At 45.1% G+C, this 14,569-nt stretch overlaps 1 protein-coding gene across 1 annotated transcript in view; it reads left to right on the top strand.

The window, feature by feature from the left end:
* Positions 1–14,569, top strand: part of MORN1 (MORN repeat containing 1) — a 133,645-nt gene that overhangs the window by 3,460 nt on the left and 115,616 nt on the right. Inside the window, exons 3-6 of the mRNA XM_061600901.1 lie at positions 1,722–1,820; positions 3,517–3,627; positions 7,119–7,209; positions 8,520–8,607. Coding sequence (XP_061456885.1) covers positions 1,722–1,820; positions 3,517–3,627; positions 7,119–7,209; positions 8,520–8,607 — 389 coding nt within the window. The remainder of the gene's footprint in view (positions 1–1,721; positions 1,821–3,516; positions 3,628–7,118; positions 7,210–8,519; positions 8,608–14,569) is intronic.

Raw genomic sequence — 14,569 nt, 5'->3', positions numbered from 1 at the left:
GTTATCCCAAAGCAATGGCAAATGTCAGAAGGGGAAGCGGCAACCTCAGTGTTAGTGCCCTGCAGTATTTTACGCAAGTCGCTTTGGGGATCCTTCTGGATCAAAAGGAGGGAGAGCCATGGCTCATATCAAATACTTAATTTTCTTCCTAGATAATAAGCACCATATCATCACTTAGCATTACTGAGCTTTTGAATCGCTTTGCTTGTGTTTATCTTGCAGATCCTTAAACACCAGCTTTTTAAAGTAGGCCAGCATTGTAATCCCCACACATCACAGAAAGAGGCTAATGCTGGATCAGTGTGGCTATGGTTAAGGCTCATGGGTGATGTGAAATGTTTGCCTCCTAACTCTTAGCCACTTCACTTACGCTCTTCCTCAAAAGTGTAATAGTTAAATATTGTTGTTATCCTACTTAGATCATAGAATAGTAGAGTTAGAAGGGGCCTATAAGGCCATCAAGCCCACCCCCCTGCTCAATGCAGGAATCCAAATATGTTTTCCTACATATTCATAGTCTCTCCTTCCCCTCTCACTTTTGTCATCACAACAACCCTGTGCGGTAGGCTACGCCGTGACATAGTAACTGGCCCAAAGCACCTGGCTGAGCAAGGAGACTACCTGAATGCTTATTATTCTTCGGTTAGGCTTGGCTTTAAAACAACAGAAGAAGCACCTGCTGGATCAGGCCAACAGCCCATCTAGTCCAGCACTCTGTTTTCAGTGGCCAACCAGATCCCCCTCATGGGAAGCCCACAAACAGAGCCTGAACACAAAAGCACTCTCCCCACTTATTATTCCCAGCAACTTTCATATGTTTCGGTACAAGCTTAGCTTTTTTTGTCATTCCAAACTTAAAAGCAGTAACGTTTTCCCCCCTCCTCCCAAATTTATAGCTCAGCCTTGTCAGTTGTGTGCCATTGATGTCCATATTACCATAGAGAGATGTATCTAATGGCAATATATTGTCAGTATTTCCCACTAGATGGCAGAAGACTAATAGCTGTATATGTGTATGTCCTGCCTTTAAGTTGATTCTGACTTATGGCGACCCTACGAATAGGGTTTTCATGAGGCTGAGAGGCAGTGACTGGCCCAAGGTCATCCAGCGAGCTTCATGGGTATGTGGAGATTCGAACCCTGGTCTCCCAGGTCGTAATCCGACACCTTAACCATTACATTGTTTATTTAATGAAGTGGACTCTCTAGCTTTGCCCCCACAGCATATTCTATAACTGATTAGGCTGCAATTCTAACCCCATTTACCTGGGAGTAAGACCCATTGAATTCAGTAGGACTGATGTCCAAGTAGACATGGTTAGGATGGTTAGTTATTAAGGTGCTACAAAGCATGTAGTAGACCACAGGTTCTGCAGCCCCTACCATAGCACATTACAAGCACTACAACAGGCGGAAAAATCATGAAAGGGTCTGCCAAGACCCTCAGCAATTCTTAAATGGTCTGCGGAAGTAAAAAAGGTTTGGGAACCACTCCAATAGACAAACAGGGCTACCTCTCTGTGCACTGTAGACATATATGAACAAGTATGTCGTTCTTCAAATTACACAAGATGCCTTCTAATACACATGTACAGAATTGCCTGGTCAATTTCCTTATCTATTTTGATTATCTTATCTATTTTCCCCCAGTATCCAATCTGCAAAATTGCTGGGCAGTTCCTGTTTGTTGCTGAGAACTCATTTCAATCTTATTTTTCCAGGTCATGGGAAATTGCTATTTAAGGATGGGAGTTATTATGAAGGCGAGTTCACAGATGGGGAAATTATGGGCAATGGATTCAGATACTGGGCGTCTACAGGTGAGTGAGTTTGTTTGTTTGTTTTGCCAATATGCACTGTGTACGTTGTAGGGCACTAAGGTGGTGGTGCAGTCAGAAGAGCCTTTGGCTCCAACTGGCTGAGCAGTTCCATTCTTAAACCTTGCTCCTTTGCCATTGAAGAGATGCTTTCATTCTAAGAGCCTCTGGCCAAGCTGCCTAGGTCCTAGAGAGCAGAGGACAATGGCAAGCCAAAGAAGGGCTGAGGTAAAGAGGATCTGACTTAAGGCAAGGCTTAGGAAACTAAGAGCCCAGGAAGCAGCTGCCCCAGGATGGGTTGCTAGGAAAGGAAGATTGCAACCAAGTCCGGATGAATGAGGGAAAGAAAAAAAGATGGATTCTGAGAGGGGAAAGAAAAACAGGTGAGAGAATGGACCAAGAATGCTCTCCCCAGGGAAACACGCCTGACGCCAGCATTGCTGGCTTTTACACTCTGGTCTAAGACATTCCTGTTTACCCAGGCTTTTTAAAAAAAATTGGATCATACTACAGTATGATTTATGGTAGTGGCTCCCAAACTTTCCCCCTCCCACTTGAAAATTGCTGAGGAACTACCTAACGATTTTTTCAGCCGATCGTCGCAATTGTAATGTGCTGTGCCCGATGCCGTGTGATTTTTTTATTGCATTTCGTTTATTATGTTGCATTTTATAGCGTTACAGTTTGCATTCCACAGGTCAAACTGCAATACGATAAAAGTACAACATAAGAAATAAAAGAAGGGATAAAATTCAGTTCAAAAGCCGATATGGGTATTGACTTGTGGCCTGGTTTTGGCGCTCATCCTTTAGTGGGGCAGGACAGGATTCCTCCTTTTTATTTTTGTTGTTGGGTGACCAAGAAGTTTAGGGAAAATATACTTTTCTTTTGTTGGGACCAGCCTATCTGACGTTCTTCGCATATTGCAAAATTCTCACAGGAAGTACTTCCTTGTACAGACTGATATGTGTCGATAACAACATGCGATGGTGTACACACATTCTACAAAACGGCAGTTGGTTACTGCATTTTGAGCTCCATCCACTGTGATGAAGATGCAATGGAAATCCTGCACATTCAGCCAGCCATCAATTTCATACTTAGTTCCAAATTTCATTTAATTCCTACATAGGATTGCTTTTGTTTATAGGTAGTTTGTAAGGTGTGAAGTGGCCCAAGCAACTGAGTCTTAAATAGGTTTACTCTGAAGTAAGCCTCACTTAGTCTGGGAAGGGGGGGTGTCTTAGGGCCACAGTACTAATTGTATTCATGGTGCCACTTAATTCCTGCTTTCTTTAATGAATGGTTTGAATGACTGTCTGCCATCAAAAAGCTGTTAAGTTGACTATCAAATTAAAGTACTTCTTACTCATCCTTTAACCATAAAGAGCATAACTACAAATCTTTTTTTTTAAAATGTGGCATTAATGTCCTTTTAAGATACGTTGGTGTTAAAGACCTAAAGGAATACAGATTACAATTCCATTAGCATGTAAGATAAAGACCCAATGAACGCTTCCTTTGCTCTTGATTAAATTGCCCCACTAATAAAAAAATTGGTTGGTAATTATTCACTTGTAATGTCTTGTATCAAGAAAGGCACAATCAAGGTCTTTACTAGACCACCAAGGATTATTAAGCCGCACTTGCCTGAGCAATTTCTTCCCTGTGTTTTACTTTATCATATATTTGATTCAAGGGAACACTTACTCTGGCCAGTTCCTCTTTGGAGAGCTCCACGGGCATGGAGTCCTTCAGTCTGCAGATGGTTGGAAATATGAAGGGGAGTTCTCCTGTGGAATGCAAGAAGGTAAGTTGAAAAACCAGGCGGAGTCCTGAGACTAGGTGAGGTTCCTCCCGCCCCACTCCTGTGGGTCATAGATTTGGGACATCATTAACAATGGCACAGTGGGAGACAGACATGCAAGGAGGGGGTGTAGTCATCTGAGGTCATAGACCCCCTATGTTTTGGGGAGAAGGGTCCCAGCCAGGTCCCTATGTAGGAGCCAGTCAGCATGAAAAGGGAGTGTGTAAGTCACTGAGCTCTTGTTCTTTTGTGCTGATTGGAGCCAGAGGAAAAGGAGGTGAGTTGGTCACTGAGAAGACTCTTCTCAGTAGCTAACACACAGCCCTTTCCTGCTGACTCCTAGTGAGGTCTTTTGTAGCGGAGTGTGGACTTGCAATATGATGACGTGAGCAAGGGAGACGAGGCAAAGTGGAAAAGGGTGTGTGAAGGGACCCTGCACTTCTGAGTCTGCTACTGCATACAAGTACATAGGAAGCTGCCTTATATTGAGTCAGACCTCTAGTTTGTCTAGCTCAGTGTTGTCTACACTGACTGGCAGCGGCTCTCCCAGCTTTTGGGCAGTCCTAACTGCGGAGGTGGGGACTGAACTTGGGACCTTCTGCGTGCAAGGCCAATGAGCTGTGGCTCTTCCCCTTCCGTGCAAGGGTGCGCAGCCGCTCCACCGCCTCACGGTTAGCGTTACTAACAGCCCTCTGTGGATTGGAGGGTGTCACGAAACCGCTTGTTGAGAATTGTTATTAAATGTGTTGTGGGTTTGAAGGAGTTAATGGGATGCCTGGGAGTATGAGTGATGTGAGACTGGCAGGTGGGAGGGGGCGTGGGAGTGAGTGAGAGCTCTAAGGGAGGTTTGAATAAAAATTTATTTATTCGATTTCTTAGTCGCTCATCTGGCTGGCTACCCAGCCACTCTCAGTGTCGTACAAAGCAAAAAACATATAAAACATCAAAAACACCGAAACAGTAAGCAAGAAAGCTAAACAATAACATAGAGACTAACTCGGTTACAATAAGGCTTCTCGTCTGTATAGTCCAAAAAGTGCGCCTTCAGATGGAAAAAGGCAGCTGGTTTTGATAGTCAGGAGCAGAGCTTGGGAAAGTTACTTTTTTTGAACTACAACTCCCATCAGCCCAATCCAGTGGCCGTGCTGGCTGGGGCTGATGGGAGCTGTAGTTGAAAAAAGTAATTTTGCAAGCTGGAGTCTTTGTTGGGATTTGGAGTGGAAGGAGGAAGATTGTGTTGTGGGAGTGAGCTGGGTGGAAAAGGGTAGATTACATATTAGTTGGAGGGGTAGGATAGATAGGGAAAATAGGGACTGTACATCAATATGCTATTTAACAGCTTACATTTTAATAAAGTTATTTGGCGTGCTGAAACTCCTGCGTGCCTGCCTGGTCACGTGTGCTACCATATCAGGGTCCTGTTCAGTTCCTGTACCTACATCCTGTTGTGCTAACAGGGCACATCAGGGGTCACCTTTTGGGCAGGACAAAAGCTGGAAGGGCTGCAGCTCGTGGTGCAGAGAGCATATCTGGCCCAGGCTGAGGGAAGCATCCCACTGCATGAGGATTTCCTGAACCAAGCTTGGGGTGTCAGGAGGGATAATCCCTGGTGAAGGGCAGGTTCGCGACAGAGGGCAAAAGTCAGAAGGGCTGTAAATTGTGTAGGGAGCCTCAGTGAGAAGAGCAGGCTTCCCACGTCAGACTTGTGCCCTCCAGCTTAGAGAGGGCTGTAAACCTAAGGGAAGGGATGTGTCGGGGAGGGCGGGGCTTAGCAGCACATATGCACTTCCCTCCCCATTGGGTGTTAGTTTACATATGAGCAAAAAGAACGTTGACACAGGTCTATCCGTTATAGACCAGGGTTAGGGAACCTATGGCCCTTCAGGTGTTGCTGGATTCCAACTCCCATCATCCCAGGCCATAGCCCGTGGTGGGTTGGGTTATGGGAGTTGGAGTCCAAGAGCGTCTGGAGGAGCCAAGGGTCCCAGTCCCTTCATTGTACCCAGTGCACCCATAGGTGCATTTCACGTCATGTTAATTCAAGATCATATCTGAAAGACCACCACCTTCTCTGCAGACCGTCTCAGGTGTTGAGATCGGCAGACGGGGCCCTCTTGGTAGTTCCACCACCCTCAGAAGCTCAGAGGGTGGTGGCCCTGGAGAGGGCCTTCTCCGTGGCAGCCCCTAAGTTGTGGAATTCTCTCCCCACAGAGGTGCACCTGGCACCTTCACTGTACAGCTTTCCTCCATATGCTGAAGACGTGCCTCTTCACGCTGGCTTTTGACACTTGAGAGGTATATTTTAGGAACCTCTCTAGTTGTGATTATAAGTTGTTTTAAAAATGCATTTTATATTGTTGTGACCTGGGACCTACTGGTGAAGGACAAGTAATAAATTCGTTATTATTATTGATAGTAGAGTGTGAGGGGTGGCATTTGAATTCTCTGCCTTCGCCTCAGAATGTCTCGTGCCAGCCTTGAGTCTGGGGACTTCAGGCTTCAGTCTGGTTGCAGCTATTGGCTTACATACAAAGGTGCTTTTGTGTGAGTGGAAAGGACTTCCACATATGTGAGCCCCTCCTCTGATTTTCACTGCTCCCCCCCAGTGCCACATCCCTTACTGTTCTGGAGGGTTCCTCAGCTGTCAGAAGCAGCCTTTGGGGGTATGTGAGAAGAGGACCTCCCACGCATTGAAAGAGAGTGGTGAAAACGGGAGGAGGGAGGCCTTGCACGAATATGGAAGTGCTTCTTGTTTGCACAAAAGCACCTTTACCCCCGAGCAGTGGCTTGGATTCGCATTGGAGTGAAATTAGGAGTGGCTTTGGACTCTCTGTAATGTGTGGTGGGGGACAGGAAGCTCCAGAAACTCGCACTTGCTACCCTGCATGCTTCTTTGCACAATCTAATGTGGAACTTTTAAATCTCCCTCCATCTTCCGCATTCAGATACTCAATAAGAATGTAAGAACAGCCTGCTGGATCAGGCCAGTGCCCCATCCAGTCCAGCCTCCTGTTCTCGCAGTGGGTAACCAGATGCCCCAATGGGAATCCTGCAAGCAGGACCTGAGCGCAACAGCAACTCTCCCCACTTGTGATTCCCAGCAGCTGGCATTCAGAGGCATACTTTCTCTGACAGCAGAGGGAGAAACATAGCCATCATCGCTAATAGCTCTTTCCCTGCATCCAGAGCTTCTGCATCTGATCATGGTTTGGATCAGAAGAGGTGAAGCTTCCACTTTGAACATGACAACGAAACACAGAGAACAGGAAGCACCAGTGGCAGCAAATCATAAGTGGAAAATGTTTCTTGCCCCATGCAAATGGTCAGCTTAAATTCTAGTCCTTTACCCATAGCGATCCATCAGCCATATTCTGAATCTAGTTTGTTTTGTTTTTTAATAGCTTGAAGTGTTTTTGTCAGAAGAAAAAGTTCTGGGTTTGGTTTTTGTCATCTTCTGTTTCTTCCCTACCCAGTTTTCTTTTCCTTTTTTTAAGGCCATGGTTTACTGACGGACAAGGATGGTCAAACGTATCAAGGGTGCTTCCATAAGAACCGAAAACATGGAGGAGGAAAAATGATCTTCAAGTAAGTTTTTCTACTTGAATCGGATGTTGTTTTCAGGTTTAGCTTGAAGCTAGCTAGTGAGAAGTCAAAGAGCAGCAGCAGCAATCACAACAAAGCATATTGTGGCAGGTCTGCAGGGTTCATTCGGATCTGAAGCAATGCCAAGCAGGATGAAGCGAGACAGGGCCAGTCGGCCGGCCGCTGAAGGAGGCAGAGGATGCAGAAGTATGGACAAAACTAGTCAGGATGTCAGTTCTGTCTAAGCAGTTCAGGTGCACGGTTTTGAAAACGTTAAATCGCAGCTGTGGCCACGCCCGAGCAGGAATAATTTATATACTGGTGAATACCAAACAGACTTCTCAGCGGTTTGCAAATATGAAAGCCAGTGACACAGATATTAAAATATTAAACATCAATTAAAATACACAACGAAACTATCCCATAAAACATTAACAATAAACATCCGTAATTGAATGAAGTGTGCAAAAAGACAATCCTATTAAAAGAATGTAGCCTCTGGTCGACAGATCAAGGAAATGCTTCCATGAACAGATGCATCCTCAAAAGCTGGCAGAATGCCAACACAGGTGGGGCCTCTTGTACTTTAGCATGGAGTGTGTTCTGTAACGCTGGTGCTATCAGTGGGGAAAAGCCTGCCTCTGTGTCACAACAAGCCAATACGCATTAGGCCGTGGCAAAACTAATTGGCTTCCATTTGTTGGAATAGAACTATGGTGTGTTGAGAAGGGGTTAAGCCTTCCCTACTTCAGTCTGGGTGAAAATCATCCTCTCCCATTGCTATTAATTCTAGGAGAGAAGCTTCCATTAGTCAAGGACACTGATAAACTAGATTAGGTCCCCCTTAAGGAGCAGGCAGGTATGTTGGTGGTTCTCTTTGGTCTTACTGCTTTCCCTGGATGCTCAGGCGGCAGCAGTTGCTAGGAGTGCCTTTTTATTAGCTTTGGTTGATTGCATCCTTTCCTGGAGAAGGCAGATGTCAGATTCAGCCATCCATGCTTCACTTACCTCCAGGTTGGATTAGTGTAATGCACTCAATTTAGGGCTGCCTTTGAAGAAGTCTGGGAGTAAATAAATATCCTTTAAAATGTAAACATATCCAAGTTCATTTCTCTGATAGCTACTTTTCTTTCTTAGACCGAAATCCAATACATGTCTACTCAGAAGTAAGCTCTGTTGGGTTCAGTGGGACTTACTCCCAGGTAAGCGTGTATTGGATTGCAGCTTTAAGTAATTTCTGAATCCTTGAATTTTCAACAATGGCACAGTCAAGTCTCCAAGCCACTTAAGAATTTTCTCCGGATTATTTTTAGAAATGGGGATGAATTTGAAGGTGACTGGATCCTGGGCCAGAGGCAAGGTCACGGAGTGCTTCACTGTGCCAGTGGGACTGTGTATGAGGTAAGAGTTATGAGAATCCATATGATTATGAATCCTGTTCTAGCCTCTGGTTCCATTAGGTGATGGCTTTCAAGGGCATTTGTATTGTGATACAAATTGTAGGGCATTTGTATTGTGATGTATTGTGAGAACAGTTACAATAAACTAGTATTGGGCCTCCCTGCCTTCTTCTCCCTGTTCCATAACTTCCTGGGATCTCTTCCCAATCTACACCCTGCTCTTGTGCAAGTTTTTAATCCCAGCCAAACTGCCAACTTTCCCTTCTCTCACAGAAGGTGGACTACAAACTCTACCAAGTTCCCTCAGCATCTGAGCCTTCTGAGCTACCACTTTGGTTCATCTAGTCATTGTCAGAGGCTTGAGAACCACAGATGTTGTGCAATATAGAGTTATCATCTGGGATCTTACTGCCTCGTGCACAATAATGCAATTTTTTGGGTGACTTATGGGTTTGTAGTTTTGTGGGTGCCTAAAAGCAAAAAATAAATAAAAACTCTAGGGTGGAGTTGGATTGTTTTCAGGCAGTGCCTAGTGAAATCTCAAGCGAGGGGGTGGGGGCAGGCAAGAATGACTGAATTCCACACAGAAACATTGCCTACACATACCATTGGTTAGAGATCTAGGCTAGAAGTTTAAGTACCTTCATTGCACCATGATGCGTTACTCCAAAATTCAAAAAAGAAGATAGCTGTGTAGGCAGAATGACCCTCTTAAAAGGGTGCTTGCCATTTGCAATTTTTAAAAGTGCTTGTCTAAAAAATATTTTCCAGTTATATAATCTGCTGACCAGTTAATCAGGTGTGCCTTTTTAGTCAATGAATGTCTTTTTCTAACTGAGTAACCTAACTGATGTCATTATCTAAACATTGCAGCCCTGATAAGTATTTTAAAAAATGGAATTGTATTTTCATGCTTTACTTGATCTAAATAGAGTCATTTTGGAACACAAGTGTAATCTTATTACCCTTTGACAGGCTTACTTATTTGCATACATCTTTCATTCTTTGTGGCATATTGTCTTGGGATTGCTGGTTTTGGTGCTTTTCTACATTTTTTTTTAACATAAGGTACCCTCCCCCTCTATCTCACCTCACTTTTGCGAGTATCTGGTATCCATTACAACACATGGCTTGTCCTGTTGCATTGCTCAGAGCATGGAGAAAGGTCATCCATGCATAATAATGTAGGAAATTAAAAAATGGGCACCTGCTGATGATCTGTCTGTTAAGATGTTGGATGCATTCAGAGATGGTCACTCACCGAACTAACCTAGCGTATTTGGAGCTGAGATAGAATGGTAGTCTGTGCCACTTAAAATCTTCTGAAATCCAAGTTCTCTGGCTCAGCTGGTTGGCAGTCAGACAGCCTGGCTCTCACTTGTCCCAAAGAGCAGAGTTTAAAGGAATGTGACAGCATTTGTGCTGTCTTGTAGACCTTACTATACAAGGAAGAAAGAATTTGGAGCCAGACCTTTTTAGAGACTGACAGGTCCCAACTGTCATTTCTGCATTGTTCCCAAAAAACTACGGCAACCTAGAACTACATTTACATCCTGCTTCTCCTCCGAAATTCTCTTCCGCCTCCACACACATTTTCTCCTCAAAGCAGCCCTGTGAGAGTGACTGGCCCAAGGTCACCCAATGAATATTATGGACAAGTGAGGATTTGACCCCCCCGATCTCTGATCTTAATCCAGTGCTCTAACTCGGAAATTGCCAACATTTTGTGGCCTGTGGGCACATCTGAAAACTGGAGGAACGGCCACGGCCACCACACATCGCCACCACGCGCACACCACGGCCACTTCTGTTATAGGCAGTAAAATGGTTCCTTCCTGCTCAGTTAAAGTGGCATGAGGGGACCCTGTGTGTGCCAGGAAAGATCTTTGAGGGCACATGTGCTTCAGTGGACACCACGTTGGTGACCTCTTCCCTAACTACCGCAGCAGACGCTGGTCCACCAATGCACTTGACTGTTGTGTTCTTTACCAGCTTCTGCTTCTTGAACTGTGTGTCAACACTGCCATTCGGGGCATAGAAAATTTGATCTTGTGAGCTCACAGCACCCACCAGTAGGAGAGGAAGCTGCCCCTTGCCTCTCCACACGAGTTTAATGTTTACAGAGGACAGTCCTCCATTTGAAGGGCTGTCAGAGAACAGTCCTTTGTTTGAAGGGCTAAGAAAGCCCTAAGGAGGGAGAGCTGGCCTGGAAGCTACCGATCAGTAGTTAGGACTGCAGGCTACACAGGTCACTTGGTCACAGTTCTCTCTCGCTCTCTCTTAATTCTGTTTAAATTCTAGTACCTATTTCTAAATTTGCAAGTGTAGACAAATTAGCATATGCAAATAGTGGTGTTTTAACAACATACAAGTTGCCTGTTTAAATGTAAATGGACTGCCTTCAAGTCGATTCCCACTTATGGCGACCCTCTGAATAGGCTTTTCATGAGGCTGAGAGGCAGTGACTGGCCCAAGGTCACCCAGGGAGCTTCATGGCTGTGTGGGGATTCCAACCCTGGTCTCCCAGGTCGTAGTCCAACACTCTAACCACTACACCACACTGGCTCTCAGTGGCCTGTCTACTCTTACTATTTACAAATGAAGCTTTATTCTGCTTCTGGCTGATTTGTCTTGTAATTTGCCTTACAGATTCTGGGACCAGATTTTAATTCTTTAGCCACTTTCACTTCTCAACGAAAGGTGGCGTAAAAATCTTTGAAACGGATGGTATCTTAAGGATCTTGTGCATACACCACTTAATGATCTCGTATGCATTCATACACATACATATTTTAAGTCTGACAGTCATGAAATACCATTAGCCAACATACTGTTTTTGAAATAGTGTTAACTGATGATAAACTAGGACAATCTTCAGTGTCTTGCTGGTTTGAAAAAATATGGACAGCTGGTTCTGTTCTTGCTTTCCACCACTTGATGGCTCTCTAACATCTGCTTTTAAAAAAGTGTTATTCTGGGCAAGGTTTTTCCTTAGTGGTTGTGCTGCAAAGTTGTGGTTCTGGGCTCAGAGGTTGCTGCAGGAGGGAGAGGAAATGGCATCGAGGTCCAACCAGGACTGACGCCCTTGCAGGGACTGAATAACCAGCATTTCTGGGTGACTTTTAAGGGACTTTTAAGTTTAAAAAAGATGACTGCTAAAGGAGGACATGGTGGAAGCTTACAGACATTAGGGTTGTATCCAATTGAGTTCGACTCTTGGGTAGGACTAACACTGGATACAACTCTTAGTGTGGCAAGGGGAACTTCCTCTTCCTCTTGGAATACTAAAATTCCCCGTTTACTTTCCCACATTTTTTTATTTCATATATAATGGCTGTGGACCACATCTCTCTCCAGGCCTCCGTGCACCTTACAGGTATTTGATGCCCAAGCTGCTAAGTCATTTCCCCTGGCTGTTCAGATCTTTTCAAAGCCTACTCTGTTTTTTTCATTTGGGGGCTGCTACCTGTCAGTGTAGACGGTGCTGAGCGAGATGGACCCAGTGGTCTGACTCTGTATAAGGCAGGTTCCTATGTTCCACTTTCCATCCAGAGAGCTCAAGGTGGTTCTGCTTCTCTGCCCCCAGCGTTTTATCCTCACAGCAACTCTGTGTGGTGCTTTAGAAGGAAGTAATGTAGTTAGGCTGAGAGAGAGTAGGGACTGGTGTGGCTCCCTGGTTACTGCTGGACTCCCTAACTCCCATTAGCCCCAGCCAGCATGGCCCAATGGTCAGGGATTGCAGTGGCTGTTGTCCAACAACAACTGGAGGGTCACAGGTCCCCCACCTCTGACATCCAGCCTTTCTGACTTCTGAAATTCACTACCAGAAAATGTCATGATGGCCACTAGTTTTGGGGGGAAAGGATTGGATGCACTCCTGGGTAATGGGTTTCTCAGCAGCTGTGCAGCCATGATTGCTCAGTGGAGCTTACGCGTGCAGAGGCAAGATGACTTTTGTAGGACTAGGCTGGAGGCAGAGATGAGAGTGGGCGGCCCTGCCTCTGTGATTCCAGGAGCAGGTGGTTAGCTGCCGTTGGAAATAGGATGCTGGTCTCGATGGGCCTTTTGGTCTGATCTAGCAGGGAAACTGTGCACAAGATGTGGGCGGAATAATAGCCTTGGGGTGGGTCCATTGGGAAGATTTAATATTACCCTTATTAAAAAAAAAATCTGGGAATCAGATGTTCTTAGGTCTGTTAGTCAGCCTAATTACATCTTCTATCACGGTGTGTTTGTGAATGGATAGAAAATTTAAAGCCACCTGACTCTGCTAACAGCAATAATATTAGAGCTGAATAGGAGGGAGATTGGGTAATAGATTTGCTCTTCTGCTTTGCTGACTGGTCCATAGGACTCTGGCTAAGGAAAGACTGCAGCAGGGCTGCTAGCTGAGACTAGTTAACCAATGTTAAGATTGTTTTTGTTCAGCAAAATTTATGTATTACTTAATAAAAAATAAAATCTCTAAGTGTTTTACATAAAATAGTATAAGACATTCATTGAAACAGACTTTAAAAAGAATAGATATAATAAAATGTCAAAATACAGATACAACTAACGGTTTAAAAATGGATATATGTAATAAAATTCTATGTCTGGATCGGCTTGCCTCTAGAAAGACATTTTTAGCAGGTGTTGAAAACAGTACAACGAAGGCGCCTTCCTAATGTAAATAAGCAGGGAGTTGCAAAGAGTAGGTGCTGCAGTTAGAAGAAAAAAATGGAGCTAGATTAGGGGTGGGAAACCTCTGACCTACAGGCCAGATGTGGTTGGTATGGGTCCCAGTCTGGCCTGTGAGGCTGTTTCCCGCTCCCAACAATGCCAGCTGATGTCAGGTGTGGGACAGGTAAAGCAGCGGCTGGATTGGCTGCACAACCAAGTTCCCTGTGGGGATGTCTTATCATGCAACTGATCCTGGCAGAAAGCATGCTTGAAGTCATTGCACATCAGGGGTGCTTCATGCCCTTTGCAAACCTGTGAGTCCAGAGTCTGTGAGTTCAAATCCCCGCTTCAGTCAAGGGCCAGCTAAAGATCACTCCACAGTGAGTGGCTCAGGAGCTACGTGCCCTGCCACCTGTGCAGCCGTGGGCAAGCTGCAGAGTCCCCAGGAGCCCCCCAGCTGGCAGTTGCGGGCAAGAAAGGGGCTGGCTGGTGCAGCTGTGGCAAGCTGAGCAGGCCCTGGCCAGCTGAGAAGGACTAGCTTCAGAGGGAGACAATGGTAAACCCTCTCTGAATACCACTTACCATGAACACCCTATTCATAGGGTTGCCATACGTCGGGATCGACATGAAGGCAGTCCATTTCCATTTTACAAGGAGATATGGAGGGGTTTGTGTGGACTACTTGCAATCCACTGTCTTTTTGAGTGTGCAGTCCAGGCTCACAGCAAGCAGGTCCTGGTAGGAAGCCATACGTGGCTGGTGTGATGTAGGTAACCAGTTATGCATGTCTGTCCTAAGAACATAAGAAGAGCTGCTTATTATTATTTATTATTATTTATTACATTTGTATACTGCCTCATAGCCGAATCTCTCTTGGCAGTTTACAACAATTAAAAACAAATCCACAAATTTAAAAACACTTTTTAAAAAAAAAATTTAAAAACACATCCTAAAATGCCGGGGAGAAGAGGAAAGTCTTGACCTGGAGCCAAAAAGACAACAGTGTTGGTGCCAGGCGCACCTCGTCAGAGAGATCATTCCATAAATTGGAGGCCACCACTGAGAAGGCCCTCTCCCTTGTTGCCATCCTCCGAGCTGGCACCCAGAGGAGGGCCTTTGATGTTGAGCTTAGTGTATGAGTGGGTTCGTGACCACTGCTTGATCAAGCCAAAGGCCCATGAAGTCCAGCATCCTGTTGTCACAGTGGCCAACTAGATGCCTGTGGGAAGCCTGCATACAGGACCTGAGCGCAACAGCAATCTCCCCTCCTGTGGTTTCCAGCAACTGGTATTCAGAAGCGT

This window comes from Rhineura floridana, chromosome 18, assembly GCF_030035675.1.
Source record: "Rhineura floridana isolate rRhiFlo1 chromosome 18, rRhiFlo1.hap2, whole genome shotgun sequence".
Lineage (NCBI taxonomy): Eukaryota > Metazoa > Chordata > Lepidosauria > Squamata > Rhineuridae > Rhineura > Rhineura floridana.
This window is presented reverse-complemented; position numbering and strand designations above follow the sequence as displayed.